The sequence below is a fragment of the Gymnogyps californianus genome, chromosome 3 (assembly GCF_018139145.2).
Source record: "Gymnogyps californianus isolate 813 chromosome 3, ASM1813914v2, whole genome shotgun sequence".
NCBI classification, from domain to species: Eukaryota; Metazoa; Chordata; class Aves; order Accipitriformes; family Cathartidae; genus Gymnogyps; species Gymnogyps californianus.
In genome coordinates, this window is record NC_059473.1 from 16249783 (window position 1) to 16274643 (window position 24861).

Sequence of the window (24861 nt, forward strand, 5' to 3'; positions counted from 1 at the left end):
CCAATCTGCTCTATAGTCCCACTGTGAAAACAGCACAGCTTGGAAGAGGCAATGGGAGGACGAAAGCAACCTGTTCGTTTTCCCACTGATGTAGCTTTGCAGCATCAGGCTTTTTTCATGCTTTTTAAAAGATTAGGTTCTAAATGTCTGTAATCTTCTCTTTCTTAATCCAAGTCATTTCTACCTAGAATCTGTCCAGAGGCCATCTGAAAAGTGGGTTGAAATTGTTCTTGAAGCTGGAACTTTGAAAATGAACAAATTAACTCTGTAATCATTGCAAACAATTTATCATAGTGGCGGACTGCAATGATCCTCAAAGTGTGTGCATTATACCTCTTTCTTTAAATCCCATCCTTTTAATTAGGATCACGATAATGATGTCATGAGTTAAAAATACAAATAAGTGAAATAATTTCTTAGAACAGGAATAGAAATGCATGCTAAAATTGATGTTCACAAAACAAACTCTAGGGAAGGACTGATGTGTTACAGGGACAGATTTGCCAATCAATAAGGGTATGCATGGAAGAAATCTCAGTTGTATCATAAACAGTAAAAAATGACAGAGGATGTGGTTAATTATTATAACGTAGAAAGAATGTCTTAGTGACTTGAATACTGTTGGGACATGATTTCTCAATTAAGTACACTCCTCAGGTTGCTTCATTGTCACTTTGAAATGTCATTAGTTTTAAACAAAGTATTAATTATTGAAGGATAATAATTTGATCAACAAGGTCTGGAAGATAATGCCTAAACCCAGGAAGGTTCTTCCCTTCGCACAAATCTGTCCAGTTGCCTAACGCATCTTTGGGAACTACTGTTAGTCTGTACCCGAGTCATGCAGTTGTAGAGGTTAACCTTCAGCAACCCTAAACAGTAAAGTACCCATTCAGGAAAAAGACTTTTATCCAATATCCAGAATTTATACAACTCTGACAGTCTTTTGTGAAATTAAAGATAAAAATCCAGAGGATCATTTAAAAATATGTGTAAGGCAATAATGTTTGAAACTGATCAGACACTGTTTTGTTAATTCATAAAATACCAAAAGTAATATTGATCAGGTTACAAGGAAATTTTTTAGAGAAAAGCAAAACTAAGCACACCAGAAATACTGGTAATTTTAGTTCAGACCAGCAAAAATGTGTGTTTTTCTCTTTACGTTACCATTTATATAAATACTTTGTATAGTCTGAAATGGAATATAGAATTTGAAAATAAATAGGCATTTTTCTAATGGATATTTCTTATTTTGGGTAATATGTAATTTTAAAGCTGTATCTTGGTGAAAATGTTATCATCAACAGGGCTTACTCGAAATTCTTTTCCATTTAGTGTCAAATACATACACAGTATCATGGCAATTTGGGATAAAACCAAATGAAAATGTGAAATTTCCCATAGGACAGAAATCTGATTTTGTTCATCTCTGGTGAGAAGATCTTGCTTTCCCCCCCCCCCCCCCCCCCCTTTTTTTTTTTTTTTTTGGTGATAAATATGGCGATATTCCCTAAACAAGTTCTAGATTTCCAAATGGAATACTAACTAGCAGGTTGAAAACAATGTTTCCAAGACAAATCCTGTTAGAAGTGATTTTTTTTTCTAGAAAGAAATGCAAAAAGATTGTTTTAGGTAGAGCAAGGTATTTTGTAAAACATTATTTTTTTAACTAGCTGATGTTCATGGTAGAGGACATAACTTTTAGATAATATATGATGTGTATTCTTCTGCGGTGTCATGCTCACTGGATCAATCTGCAAAGTGAAAATTACATTTTTGTCTGGTCAATTCAGCTTACTAAGGAAATGAAAGGTTAAGTATCTGTTATGCTTTTAAAGATGAAATAAACAGGTATCATCTGTCTCACCTGAGGGTATGTGACAAAGTAATATTCCAAAAGATAATGAATAAAAATGTTACTGAAATTTGCCTGCTTTTTTGTACTTTTATTATCTGTTCTCATTCAGAACACAAAATACTATAAACTGGTCAAAAGAGGTGATTGCCAGTCAAAAGAGGTGATTGTCCCACTGTATTCAGCATTGGTGCGGCCTCACCTTGAACACTGTGTGCAGTTCTGGGCCCCACAAGTTAAGAAGGATGTGAAGGTCCTTGGATGCATCCAGAGGAGGGCAACGAAGCTGGTGAAAGGGCTGGAAGGAACATCCTATGAGGAGCGGCTAAGGACTTTGGGCTTGGCTAGTTTGGAGAAAAGGAGGCTGAGGGGTGACCTCATTGCTCTCTACAGCTTTCTGAGGAGGGCAAGTGGAGAGGGAGGTGCTGAGCTCTTCTCCCTGGTATCCAGTGACAGGACGCATGGGAATGGTTCAAAGCTGTGCCAGGGGAGGTTTAGACTGGACATTAGGAAGCATTTCTTTACGGAGAGGGTGGTCAAACAGGTGGAACAGGCTTCCTAGAGAGGTGGTGGATGCCCCAAGCCTGTCAGTGTTTAAGAGGCATTTGGACAATGCCCTTAACAACATGCTTTAACTTTTGGTCAGCCCTGAAGTGGTCAGGCAGTTGGACTAGATGATCGTTGTAGGTCCCTTCCAACTGAAATAGTCTAGTCTAGTCTAGTCTGTTCTATTCTAAACAATAGAAAATTCAAAATCTGATCTGCTTTCATTATTCCATCATTGTACAGAAATGTAAATCAACATTTACATGTTGATGTAACAACATATTACATCATGTTGTAACACGTTATAATCAGGTAAATTATTTTCTTGATTTTAAAAAAATGTTTTGGGTAGATTTAAGGTGAGTTCTGAATACAAGGCAAGTAATGCATTAGCTTCTGCTAATTGGGGAAACATGAACATGAGTTACTTACATACTAACTCATCAACAGTCAGCTAGCATTCACTGCTGGAAAATTAAATCCTTGCAATGAAATACTTGCATCAGATTGCATCATTTTATGGGAGGTGAGATTATAGAGATGACACAGAAAAAAAATGTAGCTATTGACAAAAAAGATCATGATTGACTTTATGATGATTCTATGATTGTACTGTTCCTTTTCTTCAATATTTTTGTGACTATAACAAAACAGCTGTTGAAAAAGCAGGATAAAATGTGACAACATTACAGGTAGTTGCTGTCCTCCTTAGTTGACTTTATTTCATCAGAATGTACATCTTCGTTATAATGTAGTTAGTAAAATACAAATGTATTGAAAAAACAGTACAACAGTGTTGGCAAACAGCTTAGCAAAAATACAGTTATCCATACTGCCTTCTTCCAGCCTGTTTAAAACCATAGTCTGATACCCTGTACCTGGAGACAAAATATTAGATGCTTAGCAGTCAGTCAATTCTCCTCTTCTAGATGTCATACAGAATAACCAAGTCAGACAAAAGCCTAGTGAAAGAAACACTGAGCAGCTAGTTCAGACAGATTGAAACAAAATAAATCGCTTGCACATGCCATGGCATTTTTAAAACTAATACTGACATAGCCACAAACTGGTAAGTCTAATGCTATAATAATGCTACCTCAACTCCTTAGCCTTCTTTTTTCTGTATTTTACTTCTTTTCTGCTATAATGTGGTGCTCAGGGTAGCTCAGTGTATTTCAGGAATCTGGATTTTTTCCCTCGATTTCAGTCTTTTGAGGAAATCCACACTGGCAAGAAGGGCTGCATGTATGCATCTTTTTGCAAGAAGTGCCTGGAATTCATCACCAGTCTTCAATACACACATTTGCTGAAGAAACCAGCGAGTTCTTCAGTTTGTTTTGCATTTTTAAAAGACAGTTCACAGATGATATAATATGGAGAAAGGCATGCCACTGATTTAAGGAATCACAGAAAATAGGCAGAATTTTTATGTGGTAACAGCACGTCGGCTGGAACCAAATATAGCTTTGATATAATTACTGGTTCCATTTATTCCTCTGAATGAAGCTCTATCATTTAGGTGATGTTGACCAGCTAAATGTATAATTACTGTAATCGATCAGGATGTTAAAAAATTTAAAAATGTCTTCTCCATGTATACATTTGGAGTATGTTTTTTCATATTGTGTAATTACCATTAGTGGGTCCAAGCAGGCTCCTCAGATTATGTACAAATAAATTCTCTTAGAAAAATTTACAAACAGATGAAATTAATGCCCTCATTTTAAATAGGTACAGACTACTAGCAAAATCTGTACCCCGATTAATCACAGTTTTTGCTGAGCAAACTCAGTTCTGAACAGCTTGAGGGAGTGGTTAGAAATCAGAGGATGGGTCAGAACAACAGAGACCTGGGCAAGCCATGCCTCTGCCTCACCTGGGAAAGGAGATCTAGTACAAGGCACGGAGTGGTGGCAGGTACCTGTGAGGAGCCACAGCAGCAGACAGGTTTCTGTGCATCAGGCTAGGGGACAGGCGGGCATGACAAGTCTCCTACCACAGTCCCCAATCCAACGTGCAGGTGCTGCGTCTCAGCTTTACAGTCTGAGTCAGGCAGTCTGCATCGGTTTCTGTCCATGTGCTGATACCTGTATACTGTGTGTCTTTTATTTAAAGCTACCTTAGATGTGTTTATGTTGCTTTCCAGTTGCTGCTGTGATGGTTGCATAGCTGTGGAAAAGAAAAAAGGGGGAAAATATGGGGGGAAAAGAGGGAGGGAGGGAAGGAGGGAGGGAAGGAGGCAGAGAGGGAGGGAGCAAGGGAGGGAGTGAGGGAGGGAGCGAGGGAGGGAAGGCAAGGGAAGGGAGAGACGTATGGAAGGACAGAGAGAAGGAGAGCTTATATGTCGATATCTTAATATTGATCTTACTGATCTCCTCCTGGGATACTGAAAAACAGCTAGAACAAGATCTTAAAGGACAGATCGCATAGCATAACTCTGCTGAAAATCTGTTCTTATTTCTCTGATTCAGCCTTTGCCCAATATGTGTTGTTCTGAGAAGTCATGGACTGCAGTTTAACTTACATATAGTTCCCCACTCATTGTGTCATGAACATGCATTTCCAAATGTTTTTTGAAGAAGCTGCGACCAACACAAGTTTGAACCTAAAATTAAGATGTAACCACTGAATATTCATTCATATTTCTGGCCACAAATAGCTATATTGGTATAGTGGATTCATAGTCAGTCATTGTCACGGGTAAAAGTCAGGGGATGATCTTCAAAATTCACGTGTGCAATCAAAATGGCCTCAAAACAGATGTGATTTTTCAGGCCTGGGAGGAGTTTTTAGTGATACTTAGATGAAAAGTTGTACATTCCCTAAATGATCTGAGGCCTTTTCCTAAGAATGTTGTCCAGAGAAGTTGCCTCCAGCTAAGGGAAAGGATGACCAGAAAAACAGACTAGCAAAAGAATTTTTGCAGCAGCATTGAACAAATAAGAGGGGGATGATGCGTATGTGTAAAGTTCAGAAGAAAAGTCTTCTTTTAGGGGTGGCCAGAGACATCAAGCATATGATATTTTGAATCATTAAAATGACATATTTTTCTTGTCTCTACTCAAAACTGCAAGGCCAGTTCATTCAGTTCAGTGCAACATGCAAAGTTGAGACCATAACAGGACAGTTTCTATTAAAGTGGCTGTCTTGATGTTATATTTTTCAGAATAATTAAGGAGAAGAACAGCTTGTGTGGTAGCAAGCTCAAGTAAATGGTGTAAACATGTTTTCTGTAATTGAATCTTATTAGCTTTAATTCATATTCTCCATAATTAAGTAATTCTTTTTTATAATGTTGTGGTATCAGTCAAAATCATCTATTTTTAATGAGTGTCAAAGCAAAATGAATCTAAAACTGTGTTTATATAACTTGGCAAATAATTTGATTTTATTTTGTTTCAGGGTTTTTTTCCTTTTTTTGTTTTTGAAGAGGATTTATTTTGACTGGAAAATATTAGTTTGAAATAAAGACTCTTGCTTTGACATGAGTTTGAGTGACTTTTCTGACTACAAGGGAACTTGCAGTCATGCAACATGCACTGAAAACTTTTGAAGGTGCTAAAAGTAATCGTTATCTGAACTGGAGACATCATGCTTGAATTCTTCCATAAAAAATCCAGATCAGATTGCTTTTTTACAAAGTCGACATTTGTCTTTTACTCTCCCCATTTTCTGTCCTCCATCTCAGCCTTTGTTTAAAATAAAAATCATCCTAGCCATTAAATCCACTGAAACAACCTGTATCACCATACTTCAGAGTTCATGACTCTAAAGCTAGAAACAGTAGAGTCAGTTAGATGCCTTAGCTTTGCATTAAAGGCATTAGATTTGCAAAAGCCGCTTGTCAATAACCAAAACCTTTCTTTGGGATATATGACAACTTTTGACTGGGAACCAGTCCAAGAAAGAACAGTCTTTGTTCACTATTAAGTAAATAATAATCAGATTACAGCATTCTCTCGATACTTGCTTATGAACTCTGAACGTAGGACTCAGCTGAGATTTGGGGTAAATTTCTCATCCTGCCTCAGTAAAGCCAAGGACTTGAACATCAACCGCCTCATGTAGGATGTGGAGTAAATCTTGCATGTATCGGAGCTGCTCTACTTTCCAGTCCCCTGCAAAGTCCAGTGGCTGCTTTTCACTGAAGCACTGACTGCGTGCATTTCAGTACTTCTGAAATAGAACATCATAAAATTTCACTTACAATTCCATTTCATGTCTTAGCCTTTCATAATTTATATGGGATGATCTATATTTTTAACTGTAAACTCTATTTTAAAAATCTACTTTTAGGTGGAGACTTGAAATTTGCTTTTTTTAGCCAATTCTAATCTCCACTTTTTTTTTTTTCTTAAAACAATGAAGAAGGAGCTCAGCTGAAAATGTGGTGAGAAATTTTGAACATCTACACAAATTATTGTGAATGACATTTTTGCATGGGTCTCCAAAAGCAGAGAGCTTGGCTAGATGACATGGAGCATAAAAATCACTGCCCTGAAACCTTTTTGACATGGTATATTACCATATGGAAATGCTGGAATTTAACATGTTTTGCAATGGCAGGCAATTCTTCATTAATACGCCTACAAAGGAGCAGTGCATACTGAACATTCTGGCTTGCTGACAGGGCTATATTAATACGAAATAAGAGTCTTGAGATAATTACAGTTTTGTGCCTGGAACAGAGAAGTGTGTGAAATAGATATTTACTTAGATAGCCAAAGAAGAAATAATTTTCTCCTTTAAATGTATATTTAATCCTAATAAATGGACAGCCAGTCTATTTAAGATGGTCTGCTATACTTTAATTACATACAGTATTTAGAATGTGTAATTGGGCTCTTGCCAGTGTAGAAACATATTTTCTGTTGTTACAAGACGGAGGTTTTGAAAGGAATATGTAAAGACTTAAATTAGCAATGGAAAAAGTTGCAAAAGTTTCTACATGGAAAACTTTATCTCAAGAAATCATCAGTAAATATCTTAACTTTTTTTTTTTAATTAGGAGGAAAAAAAACCCACAAAAATTTAAATATAGAGATGGAAGAAAAGAGTAGGCAACCTTGCTATAAAATCAGTGGAGTTAATGTTGGCAGGAAGTTCTTGATTCTTTTCCCTTTTAATTATGGGATACATTTTCTCATTAGGCTTCTCTATTTAAAGCTAACTATAATTGGCTTACATATTAAAAATAACAGTGAGAAACACAGATTAGGATGCATGTTTGTATGGATGAGTACTTGAGAACTGAAGCTCTTGCAGAAAGTAACTCAAAGAAGGGAATAATTGACCCTCCTTTGTTACAGGTGAGGATGAAAAACACTTAATTTCTTCTTCTCATAGAGAGTCTGAACAAAAATCCTCTCTCTAGCTAAGCATACCTAGGTATTGCTAGGGTCAGAGGACTGTGGTATGGAATAAAGCTGTTTACTTGAGTTGTTTTACTGCTGGAAATGGCCATTGATTTTTGGGCTTTGGTTCTAAGGGGACTTGCGGGAGGCTGGTGCGATCTGCCTTCTGCCCTGTACTCTGCAGGACATCTTCCCAGCCCTGCGCGCAGCCCTTTCAGTTTCTCACTGCCTGAGTACTTTCTTTCTAGTTGCCGATAAGCCCTTGGCTTTAACCAGCTACCTTATGGTCCCTTCTCTGCAACCTCTGCTTAATATCTTGGCAGTCTGTGCCCAACACATCATCACTCTTCTGTGATCTTGCTGTCACTCACTGATTCTCTGGGTGGTGGACACCATTGCTAAGTGGGCATGAACAGGATGTATTTTAGAGGTATGCCTGGGACAAGACAGTCTGGTGACTTGACCAGGACGTCCTAAAGGTGCCACTGCCCTGCCACACACCCTCTCTAGAGCGTGTCTTTCTGGACTATTGCTGTGGGGGTTGTTTGTTTCTTTTTTCCATCTGTCATATAAAAAAAAAGAAGTAACTCCAAGAAAAATCCTGTATTGCACCAACAACTTGCTGAGAGGACCAGGAAGATTTTTAAGGTGCCTAAATCCTAATGGGTGCCTAAAATCTCATTCCTTTCAATGCTAGGTAGGTGCCTAAGTAGGAGTAATGCTATTGGATATCTTTGTAACTCAGTCTCTCCTTGTTTAAATATAGGAAATTGTCAATGGTGTAGCAGCAACCTTTCTTTATAAAATGAGCTGTTTGCATTCAGTCTCATAATAGCAGTCTGCTTGTATTGATTTGTTTATGTAAGTTACTATATTTGTGTTGCTTTGCAGTATTTATTTAAATTGTGTTTCCTTTGAGTATGATGGGTAGTACTGGTTTGAGCACAGTTGTGAAACCACTTATTCTAACTTTATTTCCTCCATAAAAATTGTTTTTCACTCATTCGACCACCCACATGGAACTTCTTGCCCAGGGAAATAATTCACTGTGATTACCAAGTTTTTCTTTAAAAAAATAAATATTTATGAGTAGATAAGAATATACAGGCATTGCCTATACATTTTTTTATATAAAGACTTCCAAACCCTCAAATTTGTTTCAGAAATAATGAAAGATTTCAAGAAGCAACCATAGTGTTTTCCAGGAACATCACTCACAAAGTCCAAGCACTTAGCAGCAATAACGTCTAGTTAGGATGTCCTAATTCTCACACAATCTGCAAACTGAATATATAATTTGTATGCATAAAGAAACATACTTAATCACAACAATCTAAATCAGCAATGAGTCACAGTTAAAAGTATAATTGCAGTTTTGATTTTAGTATCAAAATATTCATAGTTTTTATTACGTGACAAGTATCTGATGACAGCTATTTAGATCAGAAGTTCCCTGTCTGTTCAGAATAATGCTGTATAGGTAGCCTTTTTTTTTTTTTAGTCTAGGGAAAATAGAAGAATATTGATCACTTGCCCAATTGTGTTATTAAATTCACATTTCAAATCAATAAATTCATGTGTGTATGTATATTTGCTTTGGTTTTTAGATTGGTCTGTTTTTAGAATAGCAAAATTGTGTCAGACCACATATCTTTATACTTTATGTATGTCAGATGAACATCAGTTGTTTTATAGAGCAGGTGGAGGGGTAATGCAGATATAGGTAGTAACAAAATCAGTGTAATGGGACGAGCGGCTGCAACCTTTTATTCAATAAAAACACACCTATTGGACACTGCTGCAGAGATATAGTGTATAAAACAACTTAAATATCAGCTTCAACCCCTTAACCCTAACAGTGTATTTATTAATCACAGAAATAGGTATTTTAAACCACAAATGACCTATTGCTGGCCACATTCTTTTTTAATAATTGCATTGATCTACATTTCAAAATCATTTCCTGATTGTTTGTGGATGCCTAGTCTGATATACCTTAATCCCGGTTGTCAGGAACATGAAGTCACTGCAGGTCTCTGTAAAACTAAGGGGGAAATGAGGCAAAAAATGAGCACCTATATTATATATAACAGCTATACTGAGCTGTTAATGTTAACCCCAACATTAATATTTCAGCCAGTTCCCTATGTATGTTTGTAATTTTTACAAAAATTGCATTGGATCCTGAGCTCTCTGCTGCACTCCATAGGCTTGGATTCTTCAAACATGGTCAGCACAGGGTTTTTCTAAAAGGTTTGAACATATGGAAAGCTTACAGAGGTGACTCTTAATCTGCTTTTACACTAGGTGATAGCAGGAAACATTACATTCTCAGACAATCTCAATTAATGTGTAAAATTTCACACAATATGTTGAAATAGATAGACAGAAGACCAGAATGAATGAATGAAATATGAATGATTTAGATGGCCAGATCTCTAAATATGGAAAAGTTCACCTGAGAAATACATTAAATCGAAGAGAAGAGGTAAAGACTGGAACCAGAACTGTAAATTAACCGTATCTTTCTGGCACCATACAGACTTCAGGTATTATTTTCATTAATTGAACAGCTTTGCATCTGACCATCAAGCCCCTGAACTTCTATAACTGGTTATGCTCTGAAGAGCCCTAATGAACTGGGGCTAAGATTTTGTGTAATGCTTTTGTATTTTGTAATGTACAATGCAGTAACTAAATAATTGTTTTCATTTTAGAAAACAAAGGGTGTTTCATACCTAGTAACTTGAAAGCTTAAATACTTCATGGAATTGTGATTTATTTATCTACAAATGCTTAGCTGTAGGTAACTGACAAAAAAAGCTGATGAAAACAGAGCTGTACTCTAGCAGAGAATCATTACAACAACCAGTTAAAAACCTCAAGGCCAAGAGGCTCATTTCAGTTTCACTTCATGTTGTATAAGGGTTACCGCCAGGTTTGTTGTCTTGTTTTGTCTTTTTAAATTCTATTAAAGTATCAGTCCCTTGACATTCAGTTCTTTCCAGGTAACTTTTTTTCCTCTCCACTAAACTTTTGAGTGTAGCTCCACTACAGTTTTAAGTTTAGTTTTCCACTGAGTTTCCTTGTTTTTTCCAGAGAGGTTTCCATCAGACTGCGTATTCAGTAAAATTAATAGGTTTTTAGGACACTGGAAAACAAGCATCCGTAAAGAAGTTGTGAGGGGGTGTTTTTTGTTTTGTTTTGTTTTGTTGTTAAATAAGATATAATTTGCCAGCCCAAAATGAGATGTTAAGTCTGCTATAAGAAGTATCAGCCTAACCACACTGAATTCTTGAAAGGTATGACCTTTTGGAATCAACTTTGTAGAAGTGTATCCTCCAAGACCAGGGCAATGCATTGATCCCCATGGTTCCCTATCCCAAAGAAGAACAGACTAATCTGAAAAGGACGTGAAGAGAACCCAGCTTGATTAGGTTTGTTACAAGACTAATCACTGAACAGTGGCAGGGATGCAAGAATTGGGAATGCCACAATTCATTATTCATAACACACATCCCTTTACTTAATAAATCTTGAATACAAACATTACAAGCAAACCCTGCTCTCCTTCAGCTGGCTGGCTTCCAGGGCCATTCTGTTGTACCTCAGAATGCATGTTTGTCAAGAGACTAATTTAAAGATTTTCTGATTAGTTTTACAGTAGTAGGTATGCCCTATTACTAGGCAGCAATTTTCTGATGATACACATAGACTTTTAAAATTTCAGTGGCCTCCTGCCCTGTTAGGCTAACGGAAGGATAGAAAGGGTCACCTTTGAATCTGGGAAGTCCATACTAAACTGAAAGTTAAAATGCTTGTGGCTCTAATGTACTCTAAATTAGAGAATAAAACAAAATTTTTGCTTAATGCTGTTTTGAAATCCTTATTGCTAATCAGCCACTTTTCCATGGGGGAAAAAAAAAAAATCTGTAAATGTTTCTTCCTCTTTATAAGAGGAGAGAACTGGAACGTTTTTAAAGTCTGAGAAGCTGTCCTGCGATAAAAACTGCCATTAGCGCTTTCACACCTGATTGCAAGCCACTGAAGTCAATGCTGTTCTACTGACAAAGCAGTGTCAGCCTCAGTTCAGGATTTAACTCTGGCCTTTCAGAGCTGCCGTCCTGGAAGTGTGGAGAAGTTAAATAAGAACCACTGACTCTCTTCCAAGTTTCCTGGGTTTTCAATGAAAGATTTCTCATGCTGCTGTAGCTGATGAAGAGAATCTTGTGTGCTTCATCTTTTGCCATGATTCCTGCAAGCTTGAATGATTTCTGTATTTATGAAGGTAGCTTGCTTTCTGTATTTATCAGGTCCATTCACAGCTGCCAAGAAGAGTGCCAGCTTGGGGCTGCAAAGTTTTCTTACTCTGTTTGCATCTGTAAATACAATCCATATTAAGACTATCAACTAATTTGTAGCTGCTCTGGCAGGCGGTAATGACTTCTTTGGACATTGTTGATAGGAAGTAGAGTGAAGCAACCAAAGCTGAGCGAGATGAAAATCTTCACATCCCACTGATGACTTGAGTGATGGTATGCTGCCAGTATTTGAATTAGACTTCTCTCAAATATATTCATCTTTGTTGTCAACAAAGGTAAAATTATGGATAAGACATGCTTCCTTGTCTCCAATTTCCACTCTGTCTCACAGCTTTATCCCTTTATTCTGGGCAAGGTTCTGTCCATCAGTTTCATATGCCCCATTCAAAAATCAGTCTATAACCTACTGCTAGATCAGGGTTTTTCTCTCTGGTTACTCAGGAAATGTCTCTAAGTGTTTTGATGAGGTGAAGTTTTGTATTTTTAGGGATCAGCTGCTTCTCAGCGGCAGCATTGCCCTCTGGTGGATGCATGATTCTCAATGTGGGGAAAGGGGGCTTTCCTGCGCATAGTCTCTGCGGCCCAGGGAAAACAGACCACCTTCGTGTTGGGGACTGACACTTTTTACGTGATTTGGATTGTTTTTCTAATTTGGATGTAACATGGCTTCTCTCAGAAACAGTACTTCATATTCCAGTTTCAAGTGTTGTGAATATGAATGCATGCCAAGAATCGAAAGTTTGTCTCAATGTTTTCTTTTTTTCCCCCATATACTGTTAGCACTTTCAGCTCCTACCTGATTTGGCTTCTAAACCCTTACGTACAAGAAAGAAAAAAGTACATGGATTGTCCCTTTTTTTTTAATTACACCCAAATCTCTGTGAGTTAAGAGGGTGGATAAAATATTAAAGCTACGCTGCAGACTCTATTACAAGAATCTTACAAAATCCAAACTTGCATGATCTTTCCCCCAACTAGTGTTCATGTAAAATGTATGCCATTAGTGACCACTACCTTAAGTGGAGTCTTATGGTAGATGGTAACACTTTCAAAAAGTGTAAGAAATCTTCAGCATACAAGGAGAGTAAGTACTATAAGCAAATGTCTTAGATAATACATGGATAAATTGAGCATGAGGGGAAAACACTTTCCAAAAGACAAAAAACCTCTTTGATGGCGCCATTAAAAATACTTCTAAAATGTACTTAATTCAAACTTCCTATTTCTAGCTGAGCTAGAAATGCTATAGTCTGAGCCCAAATAACACTCAAGAGATATAATGAAGTTGGTTACCAAAAGAGATGTAAAATAAATCATAAAAAAAAAGGACTCCGGGACTGAAGGCTTTGGAAATGGAATGTAGTTTTCTATGCAACTCAATAATTAGGCTACAGCTGATGATGATAATAAGTCTCTGATGGCTTTTTAAGTTTCCTGCATATATATCCAGTTTAAATGAGAGACCAGACCTTTGGCTGGGGTTTTAAAAGTAGTGAATGATTGAGAGACCTTTGGAGCCCAACTCCTATTTACATACATTCTGTTGATTTAAAGTTTACAATTTGTCATAGTACTTAGTGCTTTAGTTTCCCTCTGGTATTAATTTCAGTTACTTTCAGCATGTATTTCTTCTTTCTGGCTGACACTAGAAGAATATAATTGAATTATCATTTTTCATCAACTCCTGGGATACTGGGCAATATTCTATGCCTAATATTTTGTCCTGAGAATAGTAACAAGAACATGAATACACAGCAATCGAAATAGTCCATTTAAAGACTGCTCATTTGTGAGCCTTCCAGCAACTATGTTGTTTGCACACATAAGAACCTTTTAGTCTGGGGGTTTTCTTCAGACCACTTCTTTGGATCCTTCATTTTTGTGTTAAGAGAGTTTGTTGTTGTTCTTTTATAATTCCATGGAAGAATGGTGTATTAAAAGCTGAGTCATCATTATTTGATGTTAAAAAAAAAAAAAATGAGGAGGATATTAAGATATATGAAGGATTTAATCATTAAAAAAATTCTTTAGTAGTCCTATTATATGGCTGTCCAGTGAAAACATATGATACTTTCAATCTGGAAAGGACTGTGGAACTATTTCAAAGTATGAAAACAATGAGACTGCACAGACACCATAAATAACATCTCATTTTAAACATCTTAAAGTTTGTATGTTTCTTTTATGTGCTAGGGGTTTAACTATATAAATTTTAAATAATAGAAAGGGGCAAACTAAGCTGCAGCTGGGAGAGATTTGCACAAGATGTTTTCAGATGGTCTTTTTATCCCCCCCATAAACTCAAGCTATAACAAGTACAATTAATAGTTAAAATTCTTCTTTTTTGCCTTTGCTGCTATCATTCATTATTGTTTTAAAAAATGCAAATACTGAGAAGAGAGTTTGGACCAATATCAATAGCAAGCTCACTATTGAAAAAATATTTCTGTATCAGTAATAAGTAGCTAGAAACATGATACCAGTGCCAGTGAAGAAAATTCTAGCTTTGATTGCTGTATTTCTAGCTAAAATCTGAAAATCTCTTTATGAAAATCACAGTGTCTGTGCTTTGGATGCTTTTAGATGATTTAGATAGGGAAAATGATTGCTATTTGAATGGAGGGGGAGATTACAGTCAGAGATAAATTCCCTTTAAATCTGAAAGGAATGATCTTAAGAAACAGAACTAATCTACTCTCATGTAACAATTTTTAATGAGACAATGTTGAAATATCAAATATCTAAAACAAATTTGGATCCCAACAACACACAAGCTGAAATTTCTTGTTGCCTCATCTATTCCTTTTCAGAGATAATTCTAAGCGTGTGTAATAATAGACTTAAAACCATAATGATAGTATTAACTGTTTTCCATTACACATTTTGTTCCCATTTGATTTTTTTTTTCCTCGCTCCTAATGATTATGGGATGTTTTCAGATTTCTTTGCAAATACATTATAATTTTTTACCTAACAGATACACTTTTTATTTAGAGTGCTTGGTTCTAAGTCTCTTTTTCTATCTCTCTCTTTTATTAGCCATATTTGGAATAAAAAGCATGAAAGCATTATCTCCCTATTTCTCATAGAAGATTAATTGGAGTTGGGAGCAGTTTGCAATGAAGCTTGTTTTTCAAAACTGCTCGTATTCATAAACCATCTGCCAGTTCCTCCTTAATTTACCAAAGCTTCTAGGACAATCTTTACCTTTTACGGAAACTCAAGGAAAAACAATGCTGAGAAGTTTTGATCTGGCAAGAAAATTGAAACAAAAACCTCCATGATTTTCTCCACAATATAAAAAAATCTATGAAATTAGAATAGTATTTAGGCAAAGGTGTTTTTGCCAGTTTTATTATTTGTTCCATATCTATTTGAAATGGAATCTTGTTTACATGTTTCCAATGAAAGAAAAATTCAGCCGTGAGTATATGGATTTTTGCCTATGTCCTACTTACTCTGTTTTATTTTTTTGTTTTCCCTACCATATTTTTTTTTTTCTAACTACTTTGCAGTTCAGTTTAGCCCTGAATATGATTATTCCAGGGTGGAAAGGGGAAGGGAAGTTATCTAGTAGCAGACAGCAAATTTTGGAAGAGCCTTCTTAAATAATCTGCAACAGAAGTGAACCACCTCTAGCATATGCCAAGGTAAATGCAACAGGATTCTGTGTATGGAAAAAGGTGCATCCACAAGTATTGTTAATTAATTTAAGTAGTTTTTAATGGCCTCACTTGCTTTTTTCACTTTTTCAAAATGTCATATAAATTAATGTGCCTCCTATTTCAGTTAAAATAAACTTTACCTTCTTTGATCTGTTCTGCCCATCCTCAACTTACACACCCCTTCAATCACTTCTAATCAGTGCAGTTCTTTATGAGCTGTTGCTTTCAATCTTGTAAAATACATCCCATGAGAGCACTTCTATCAGTGCATTGTTTCCTGGATTATCACTCTGTTCACTATTAATTCATGAGATTGATTCACCCCCTTCCTTGTAGAGAAATATTAACATGTAATTAAGATACAAATCCAAATGTGAGAACATAATAACAGGAAAGCCATCTGAGGGAAACAAAATCACAGCAGTGACATGTTCTAGAAGAGGGCTGCAGCTGAAGATGAATTGGTGAGCACTCACACTGACAGCAGATAACTCATGTGTTGCATTCACAGAGGGAATGAAAGAGCTGGAATCTGCAGATTCTTTGCCATAAATAAAGGAGACGGCTTTCAGCAGAGCAATTCCTAAATCTGCTTACATTTAAAATGATTCGTCATGTTGAAGATAATTTGCTGAATACTATGTGAAATCTGTGTAGCTCCACTATGGTTGGGCCAATTCACACTCTCCTGGGACCTGGCTCTTCTATGTCACTTATAGTGTCAATCAGCAGCTGTGAATTCAAACATGAGCAAACTTTTATTAAGGTCACACTACTAGAGCAGCAGAAGAGCTAATGGCATTCTGAATTTGTGCTTGGCATTTACTGCTTAAATCTTATGAGATGCATAAACACACAGGGCAACATTTTGTTGATCTGGAGTTATATTTTGTGTTTATGTGTATGTGTGTATGCATGTGGTTCTCAGTAAAAGTTTAAATTTCTTGGGGCACTAACCAGATTTACTAAAAGCGAAGTAGATGGATTTTTTTAATACATTTTTACACTGTTGAAAAACAGGTGAATATTTTTAAGTGGGAATATTGCAGCAGATGATTTGTGAAGAGAGGGAGAAAATTCAATTTCATTTGGAAGGTTAAAAAGACATAGCTTTAAGTCCTGTGTCTGCAAATGACTTCATCTTTGTTAAAGATTTTATTGCACTGCAGAGGATCCATGCAAAGTTACTTGTGCTGAGAATACCACGGAATGAAGAGCACAATTCAGTAACGCTTCCAGAAAGTGTTATCAATAAATGAAAATGCACATACAATTAGATACTAAAATATTCATAGCATTGTGACAATGGAGGTGTTATATTATAAAAAGATAAGAACAAAAGCAGATGATGAAGCTCTAATAGCTAAACCTTACATAAGGTACAACTGAATCAGATGGACACAAAAGACAATCCGTATGTTGAGTATTAATTCCAAGTGACTAAATATTCTTATAGAAAACATAAGTTGCAACTAAACTTCAAATTGAAAGGTTGCAAGGGTTTTAAAGATTTGAGCAATTCAGGATGGAGTGGGGAGATTTCCCAGAATACAGAACTAGCAACATGATGTACCAATAGCTTGGGCATCTCACATCCCAGATAGTATTTCATTGGTGTCAGGACAAATGAGTTTGAACAGGCATCTAAGCAGGTTCTACTGCACAAACAAACGAAGAAAAGACATGAAAAGTTGCCTGTAAATAAGGCTCATGAGCAGCCTGTTTTTGAATCCTGGTTCTTTTTTTTTTCCTTCCATTAGTAGGTATTTTCGCGAAGGAGTCCCTCTTCCCTGAAACTCCACTGACTAATGACAGTTGACTTTTACCACAGTGAGGTAGGTTGAATGTGAGAGCTCAGTGTCGGGAACTGTATCTTCCATTCAGTCTTCTTGAAAGTAAGTAATAGGAATACAATTGATCCCCCTTCCTCCCCTACTCCCATTCTCCACTCTCAATGAAAGGATAAACTTGTCTGACACTCTGAAAACCAACTTGCAATGCCAGAGTGGTTGTATCAAAACTCAGCTGTACTGTCCTTTGCAAATACAGACACAAAATAGCAGCAGCCATTTTGTGATTATGTAGTAGGCTGCTTAGACAACGGTGCAGTCGTTCAAACAAAACAAAAAAAAGTGCGTGAATGAATTCCACAGGCTGTGAAGACAGCTAGTACTTGTGATCTTGGGCATGAAGTTCAGACAACCATTTGTAACCTTATACAGCTATATTTGATACTGCAGAGCTCACCACTCTGAAAATCGGAATCATTAAGATGACTTCATCCTTCAAGAAACACTCTGCTAATCTCTTTCAGGCTGTGTAGATCTAGAAAACTACTCCTGTCAATAATTAAGCAATTATTAAAAAATTATCATTATAAATCCTGCCCTGACTTTTTACTAGGAATATCCTAGAAAAGTCTCAGGTTTGCAGTCCTGGCTTTACAGGCAGGCTATGCGAGGCATGTATTGCGTGTCCTAACCAGTGAAATAATAGTGAAGGCTGCAAATGAATGAATACACCCTGTTCTTCCTTCCTTCCCATCATCACATTTCAAGTATGTCCATAAGCAGCCAGTACAAAGTTAGACACAATGCCAGTTTGGACTGGAGATTGTATTTATATTTTGATGAATTGTGTAATTATACCAAAAATAATTAGGATTGGCTTGAGAAAGTGTCTATTCTGTTGGCCCTTTTCAGCCATCCATTTTACAATCATCCTGTCTGAACTAATAGAAAGTAAATAATGGTTAAAAGGTAATGAGAAGTAATGGACCTTAAACAGATTGACTGTTGATTGGGTACCAGCAATTTGCAGCATTTGTGCTTCCTTCAGGGCCCTTGAGCTGTACAGCTACCTAGCAACCATGAAATCTGCTACGAGATATTCTCATACAGAGAAAGCTGCACTTGCCAGCAGTGTACTGTGATAATCGAGCTGGCAATATAGCTGAAATTGCTGTGCAACAAATACCCTTACATTCCGCAAGACGTTAAGCTCTGTACTGTGCATCACAGCTAAGATTATAAACCCTTGCCTCTTAAGAAAATATTTTTGTACTTCAATTGCAATTTGTTTCCATATGTAAAAGTTGTTGTGATTGGCGGTGGCGGGGGGGTATCTCATGCTTTCACTGTCAGAACACTGCAAGTATTAACGTTCTGGTTTGCTAATCTACAATAATATATAAACCTAGATTTGGACAATTCAGATCTGGACCCCAGCTTCTTCAAAATATTTGTGTTGTACTTTCTTGCTACATATTTGGATTTGGAGGCATTTCTTCCCCCGTGCCTTATTTTCTCATGCATAAAAGAAGACAATAGTATTTACATACATCACTGGGTAGAATTGATGGAAAGGAAGGAGGTTATTTCAGTGATAGAAATTTTAATTATTTCATTGTTATTTTGTGAAGTGATTAGGTAGAGATGGTACTGTACCTTTCATACAGTAGTAAAATGGCCGAATCTTGTCGTATCTGGTCCCCTGGCTCTAGCTTTAGTATTATGTCTTGTTCTAGTCATACAGGGAAATGGCATCAAAAGTGCAGCATCCCAGCCATCTGCTGAATTCTTGTCTGTTGAAAATGTGACTAACAACCTAACCTACCTTGTTAAATTCTTTTTTCAACACAGAAAATTAAAACCTTATTGTAGCTCAGATTTAAAAGTTAATTCTCCCTACAATGAATCCTTGCAATAAATTTCTCGCATCTAATTTAAATATTAAAACAATTTACAAACAAAACTTGTAGGGTTTTTTTAATTTGCTATAGTTGAAATTAATATTGCTTTTTCAGATATGACACAGGAATGTTTTATTGTCTTGTTGTGGACGATGTCCTAGCATGTTAGCATAGTACATTATTCTGATTTTTTGTCAGAACAGCTCTAGCTCCTTAAAATAGTGCTTTCTGAATTTTGGTCTTTAACTGTTTTCAGGGCTGTATTGTCATCACTTTGTTATGCTCAATTAAGATGTGTTAATGTATTGATATTTTATTTTAGATTATTTTTTAAGTGCAATATGAGGCAGTAATATCAAGCTTAGGAGGATAAAAAAAGTAATAGTATTGGGAGCTGGGTCATTACTGTAAAAAATAATTCAGGAAAATTTATCTGATTAAAAACTGCATACCTCGTCTGACAGGATTTGTGACTTTTTTTACCATTTGTATCTTTTTCCTTAACAAATGTGATTGCGGCCCCCCACAAATGTGCGTGTTTGTTTTGATTTCTCCTCTGGTTCATGAGTCTGGGATGCAGTCAGGGGGAAGATAACCTTCGCCTGATTTATCTGACAAATCGCAAACGTGAATTAGCGCAATGGACGGCTCATCAAATCAGCTAAATACTGAAGTGTAAACGTAGATGTAATGTCAGACCATTCTGAATTCCAACTCCTCGTAATGACCTGCTTGTCCAAAAGTAATCTTGAAAAAAAGAATATTGGATTAATTTGTTATGTGTCAGTCAGCCAGTTCCAGTTTTGAGCCTGGCAGTGTCAGGGAACAACATACAATATATGTGGAAAGCAACGTGTGCACATTACAGTAGTTTTTATCTGTGGCTGCAGTCTTACCCCAAAGATAACGGCTCTTAGTGCTGTATCTTTAAGTAATGTATTTTCTCAAGATTACAGTTTTGCTTAAGAAAATTAATAGCGTTGTTACCATGGCTTTAAAGCTTTGTGGTACATTTTGATCAAACACACAGAACTTGAAACAGTGCTAAGTGAAATCGATAATGCGCGTGTTAAAACCCTCGAAACGTAATTGTGAATAGGGAATTGGTTTAGGCAGGTACAGTTGTAAGGAATTTATGCGGGGATTGTACCATTTTTGGCAATGATTTCCCTGGTAAGCTGCTGGCCACGGGCAGGGGGGGTCCCCCAGCAGACCCCTGCTCCCTCAATAACGGAGCTGCTCGATCCAGAGAAGATCACACAGGAGGAATATGCTTTTTCTCGACCTTGGAGATAACTCCTCCCGGAATAGTTTGTCAAGCTCTGGGCCAACGGTGCAAGGAAGATGAATTGGAGACGTGAGATTAAGGAACGGGAGATTAATCGGGGCGGGTGTGTGTGTGTGTGAAAATGTACCTCAGACTGAGCTGCCTCAGCTGGTCGCCCCACCTGGCAGTGGAGAAAGGGGAGAGGTGACCGCGGAAGGACGAAGGAGACTGTTTAATTTCGCAGGTGGAGACCGAGGGTGGGACAGTCCCACAGCTTTAAACGGGTGTTATCCAGCCTGGGGGTGGCTGTAGACCGACATCAGGCAGTTCTGGCGGGTGCTGCTGCACTGGGTGCCTAGGCTGCCGCCCGTGAGGGAAAGGCTTTGCCAGAGGAGCCCCGGCCAGCGCTGTGTTGAGGTAAAAAAATCCTTCCCCCCCCCCCGCCCTTTTTTTTCTTTTCCCGTATGGGTGTGGGAGCAGCGTTATCATCTCCCGCGGGGTCTTGAAGGCGTAACTGGTTTGTCTCGTTGCCTGGAGGTCCTCGCCTGTTGTGGTAACGGCAGGGGAAAGGCGGCTTGCTGCCCTGGCCACCGGTAACGCTCGTCTCTGTTACGAAAATGAGCCTTAATCTCTACAGCAAACATGCCTCGGGGGGCCTTAATGTCATTCAGAAGATCCTGTTGCTTTTAAAGTAGAAATGGGCAAGGAACGAGGCTGCAGTGCTTGGTATGGTGCTCCCGCCTCCAGGGGCTGGCCGGGGCGGGCGGGAGTTTACCTCAGGCCTCCCTCGTCTTCCCCCTGGCTGCGGGGCTGCCGCCTTTGGGGCGCGGGGTAGGGGCATTTCACTCCACACAGTAGCTTTGCACTTCAGGTTGGTAACTTAAAGACGTCACTTGGTGTTGAAATTAAATTTTGGCAGGGTAAATGCAGGCTATTGCTCTTCCTTGACTTTGCTACCTCAGGTGTGAAGGGTTTTCAGCCCACAGAAAACATGTAATAGCCTCAATGAGGCAGTGATGTGGGGGCTTTGCCTTATGTGTGAATCTAAATGCAAACCCTGAAAGGGAACAATTTAAAGAAAATATTATATACAATTAACTGATTTGGAATTAACCTTGCTTGCTGTGGCTGAGGTTGATGCAATTTAACATAACGTATATTCAAGATAAGTAATTTTATATAGCCAAAGATGACTTTAAAACAAAGTGGTGATTTCTGGGTTTGTATATACCTGCTTGTGTGGAATGTGAATGAGAGAGTGAAATCTGGCCTTCATTTTCTATTGACTGGATTTGAAACTAGCATTGCAGAGATAAAATTTGTTTGGCACAGTCCTACTGTTCTTCATTTAATCTACCCTTGTGTGAAAAATGATAGCTGCTTTTACAAAGTGTCAGTTTTCCAAGTCTTTTGGAACTCTGTCTTAATATTAATGTGTTTTGACAGAAATGGAAGCTTAAAGTTTTTGTTCTTTATGCCAAGAAACTGAAAACCAAAATCTTCTCTGATAGAGAAGCTTTGATTTGCTATGTTCAAATTTCCATTCTTCTACTAGAGAACAAAACTTGTCTTGGTGTCAGAGTTTCGTCTGCAATGAAAACTGCGCTGGGGGCAGGAGGCATGGCAGGACTGGGTCTTCATATGGTGCTTATATTGACGAATCTTGCACAGATTTGAATTTATAAAGATCTCATTCAGCATGTAGATGAATCTGGTTTTGGTTTAAAAAATATTAGAATGCTTCTTTATTCAAGATCACTGAATAAGGCTTTGGCAGAGCCTAATATGCAGGTGATCATAAGTACTTGTCTTTCATGTGATAAAGGATACACTATCAACTGTTTGAGTTACGTTGATGCTTTTTGGTTTTTATTCTGAAACTTAATTTATAAGAGAGTTAAGTTACTTTAGCATTAAAATCTAAAAATGTAAAACATTTTTTCTCCTCCCTCCTAGAGGATGTATTATTTTGTAAATGAATAGCATGTCTCGCAGCTTGTGAATTACATAATTATTTGAACTATCTGCATTTTCTTTTTTGAGGCAGTCTAAAATGGGTCTGTTGGAAGACTTGAACTTTTAGTAATGGAAACTCCTTTGGAGATCTATATGATATCTTGAAGAAAAATTAATACCTTAATTTAAGATTGCCTTAAGATCTCAGAAGTTAAACATAGTTATTGGGGTAGCGGGGTAAAAGTGGTAGGCAAAACTTACATGTTTCATTCAGCAGTTTCCCTAGCTGGCTCCTCTTGTTCCCACAATAATCATAGAAACATGTGCTGTATATATTGTAGTACTATCAAAAAAGCATTTGAATAGATGTGTTTGCACTTCCCAGTCCTCTCCTCAAGGTATAGCACAACGTGTGGGAACTTGCAGTATTACCTGATGATGAAACTGAAGTGATGACTAAGAGAAAACACCAAGTAAATTTTTTTGTACTCTCATGTTTTCCTGTGGTTCACTCTCTCTCTATGCCCGAGAGTAAGCTTCATACCAGCTGTAACTAATTCAGGAGTAGATACAATTCAAATGGGGATGCAAAACTGTAGTAAATACTTGCTTTTATGGTGATTGAACTTAAAAGCTTCATTATCTTTATCAGGTGTGAGGACACCAATCGTTTTCAGGAGGGTGTCATTTGACCAAATCAGATGTTTTATAAATGGCTCTGGGTGTGGCTTTGGGTTAATTAATGTGAATTAATTAATGTAAAAATCAATGTCCATATGGCCTGTTATTCTCTTCTACCTGGCACCTACTTCTGGATACTGCCAGAAAGAGTATTAGTACAGGTAACCATGTAGTAAGACTGCTCCAGAGCACTCTAAGCATTTGTGGCCTGTAGCTTCCTGAGTTACAAGTTGTATCTAGCTATTGCTAGACTTTATTCCATATAATTGTCTAATCTTGCTTTGAAATAAGCAGCACCCACACCTCAACTGTGGACTGTATGAAGAATGATCTCTTGCTTTATGTCCTGTTTCTGCTTCATTCAAGGCTCCTGTGTGCTTGTATTGGGGGAAAAATTGTGAACAGTGTGGTGTTGCTTGCTCACCTTCCCATTTTGAATGTGAATCTATAGTCTTGTGTAATGTCCTGCTATGGTCAGCTCTTTTTCAATTGAACAGTCCTAGTCTATTAAGTTCTTCCTCTTAGAAAAGGCTTTCTGTGGCTTTGACAGGCCTTGTTACCCTCCTCCTTTCGCTTCTGAGATGGAGGGGTGGAAATGTATGTGAGCAGCATAGACTTGTGCCATGGCATTCTCTCTCTTGGTGTGATGGGGTGGAAAGCATGTTATGGTGGCATGGACTACAAAGAAGGAACTTGTTTTGTGCTGGTAGCAGTGTGAAACTAGAGCAGTAGTTTGTCTATACCTTGAAAGCACTTAGAATGTAAATACTGGTGCTGGGCAGGGAGAAGGAATGTAGCACATGGATGAACAAGTGATAGCAGGTTCAGTTTGTACTACCTAAAATAACATGAATACAGTTTTTTGGGCTATTTTGGCAACTTCTCTTGTTGCCTAGAATATCAATATTGGATCAGTAGTAGGTGCTAATTAATAAGTCTTGTTTTAGTGAAAATCAAGAGTGTCTGCTGATAATATTCTTCAGTATATTATATCAAGAAGGAAGGAAAGGAACGCAAAATTGGGGGGAAGCCCCCAAGATATTTGGAACCAAAAGGTATTCTTTGAAAACTGAAGGATATGAAGCTTTTTTGGAGCATTTTCTGAGCAGCTAGACTTGAAATAGACATCTAAAAAAATAAATTCATGAATGTTGTATTACAGCTGTATTCAGTTATGTCAGAAATCCCAAGCAAAAGTTCTCAAACTTAGTGGGAATTCCTATAGTCTTAGTGATTCCAGAGTTGATAAATAGACTGTGAATACTCTGAGTTAAATTTTAATAGCATATGAATGAGAGGATTTTAACTGCAGTCCTGTTTTATATGAAAGTTTGAGTCAGGGTGTGGAAGAAAGTCAAATGCTGAATCAGTATTTTGGCAATTATTTGAATAGATATGGGCTGCAAAAAACAGCTTTTGGTCCCCCAGTTTAAGCAGAAAAACGAACGGGATGTGGTATTTTGTATCTAGAGAACGCAGAATTATACTCGAGATTTGTAAATGGAGTGTGTTTGCCATTGT

The 24861-nt window shown here is 37.4% G+C and overlaps 1 protein-coding gene across 23 annotated transcripts in view; it reads left to right on the forward strand.

The window, feature by feature from the left end:
• NRXN1 (neurexin 1) overlaps positions 1 to 24861 on the forward strand; it is a 729374-nt gene that overhangs the window by 120189 nt on the left and 584324 nt on the right. For 4 of the 23 annotated variants that reach the window (XM_050893192.1, XM_050893196.1, XM_050893199.1 and 1 more), the window contains exons 5-6: positions 2369 to 2393; positions 21451 to 21472. The exons of the other annotated variants lie outside the window; for them this stretch is intronic. In XM_050893192.1, coding sequence (XP_050749149.1) covers positions 2369 to 2393; positions 21451 to 21472 — 47 coding nt within the window. The remainder of the gene's footprint in view (positions 1 to 2368; positions 2394 to 21450; positions 21473 to 24861) is intronic. 23 annotated transcript variants of the gene reach the window in all.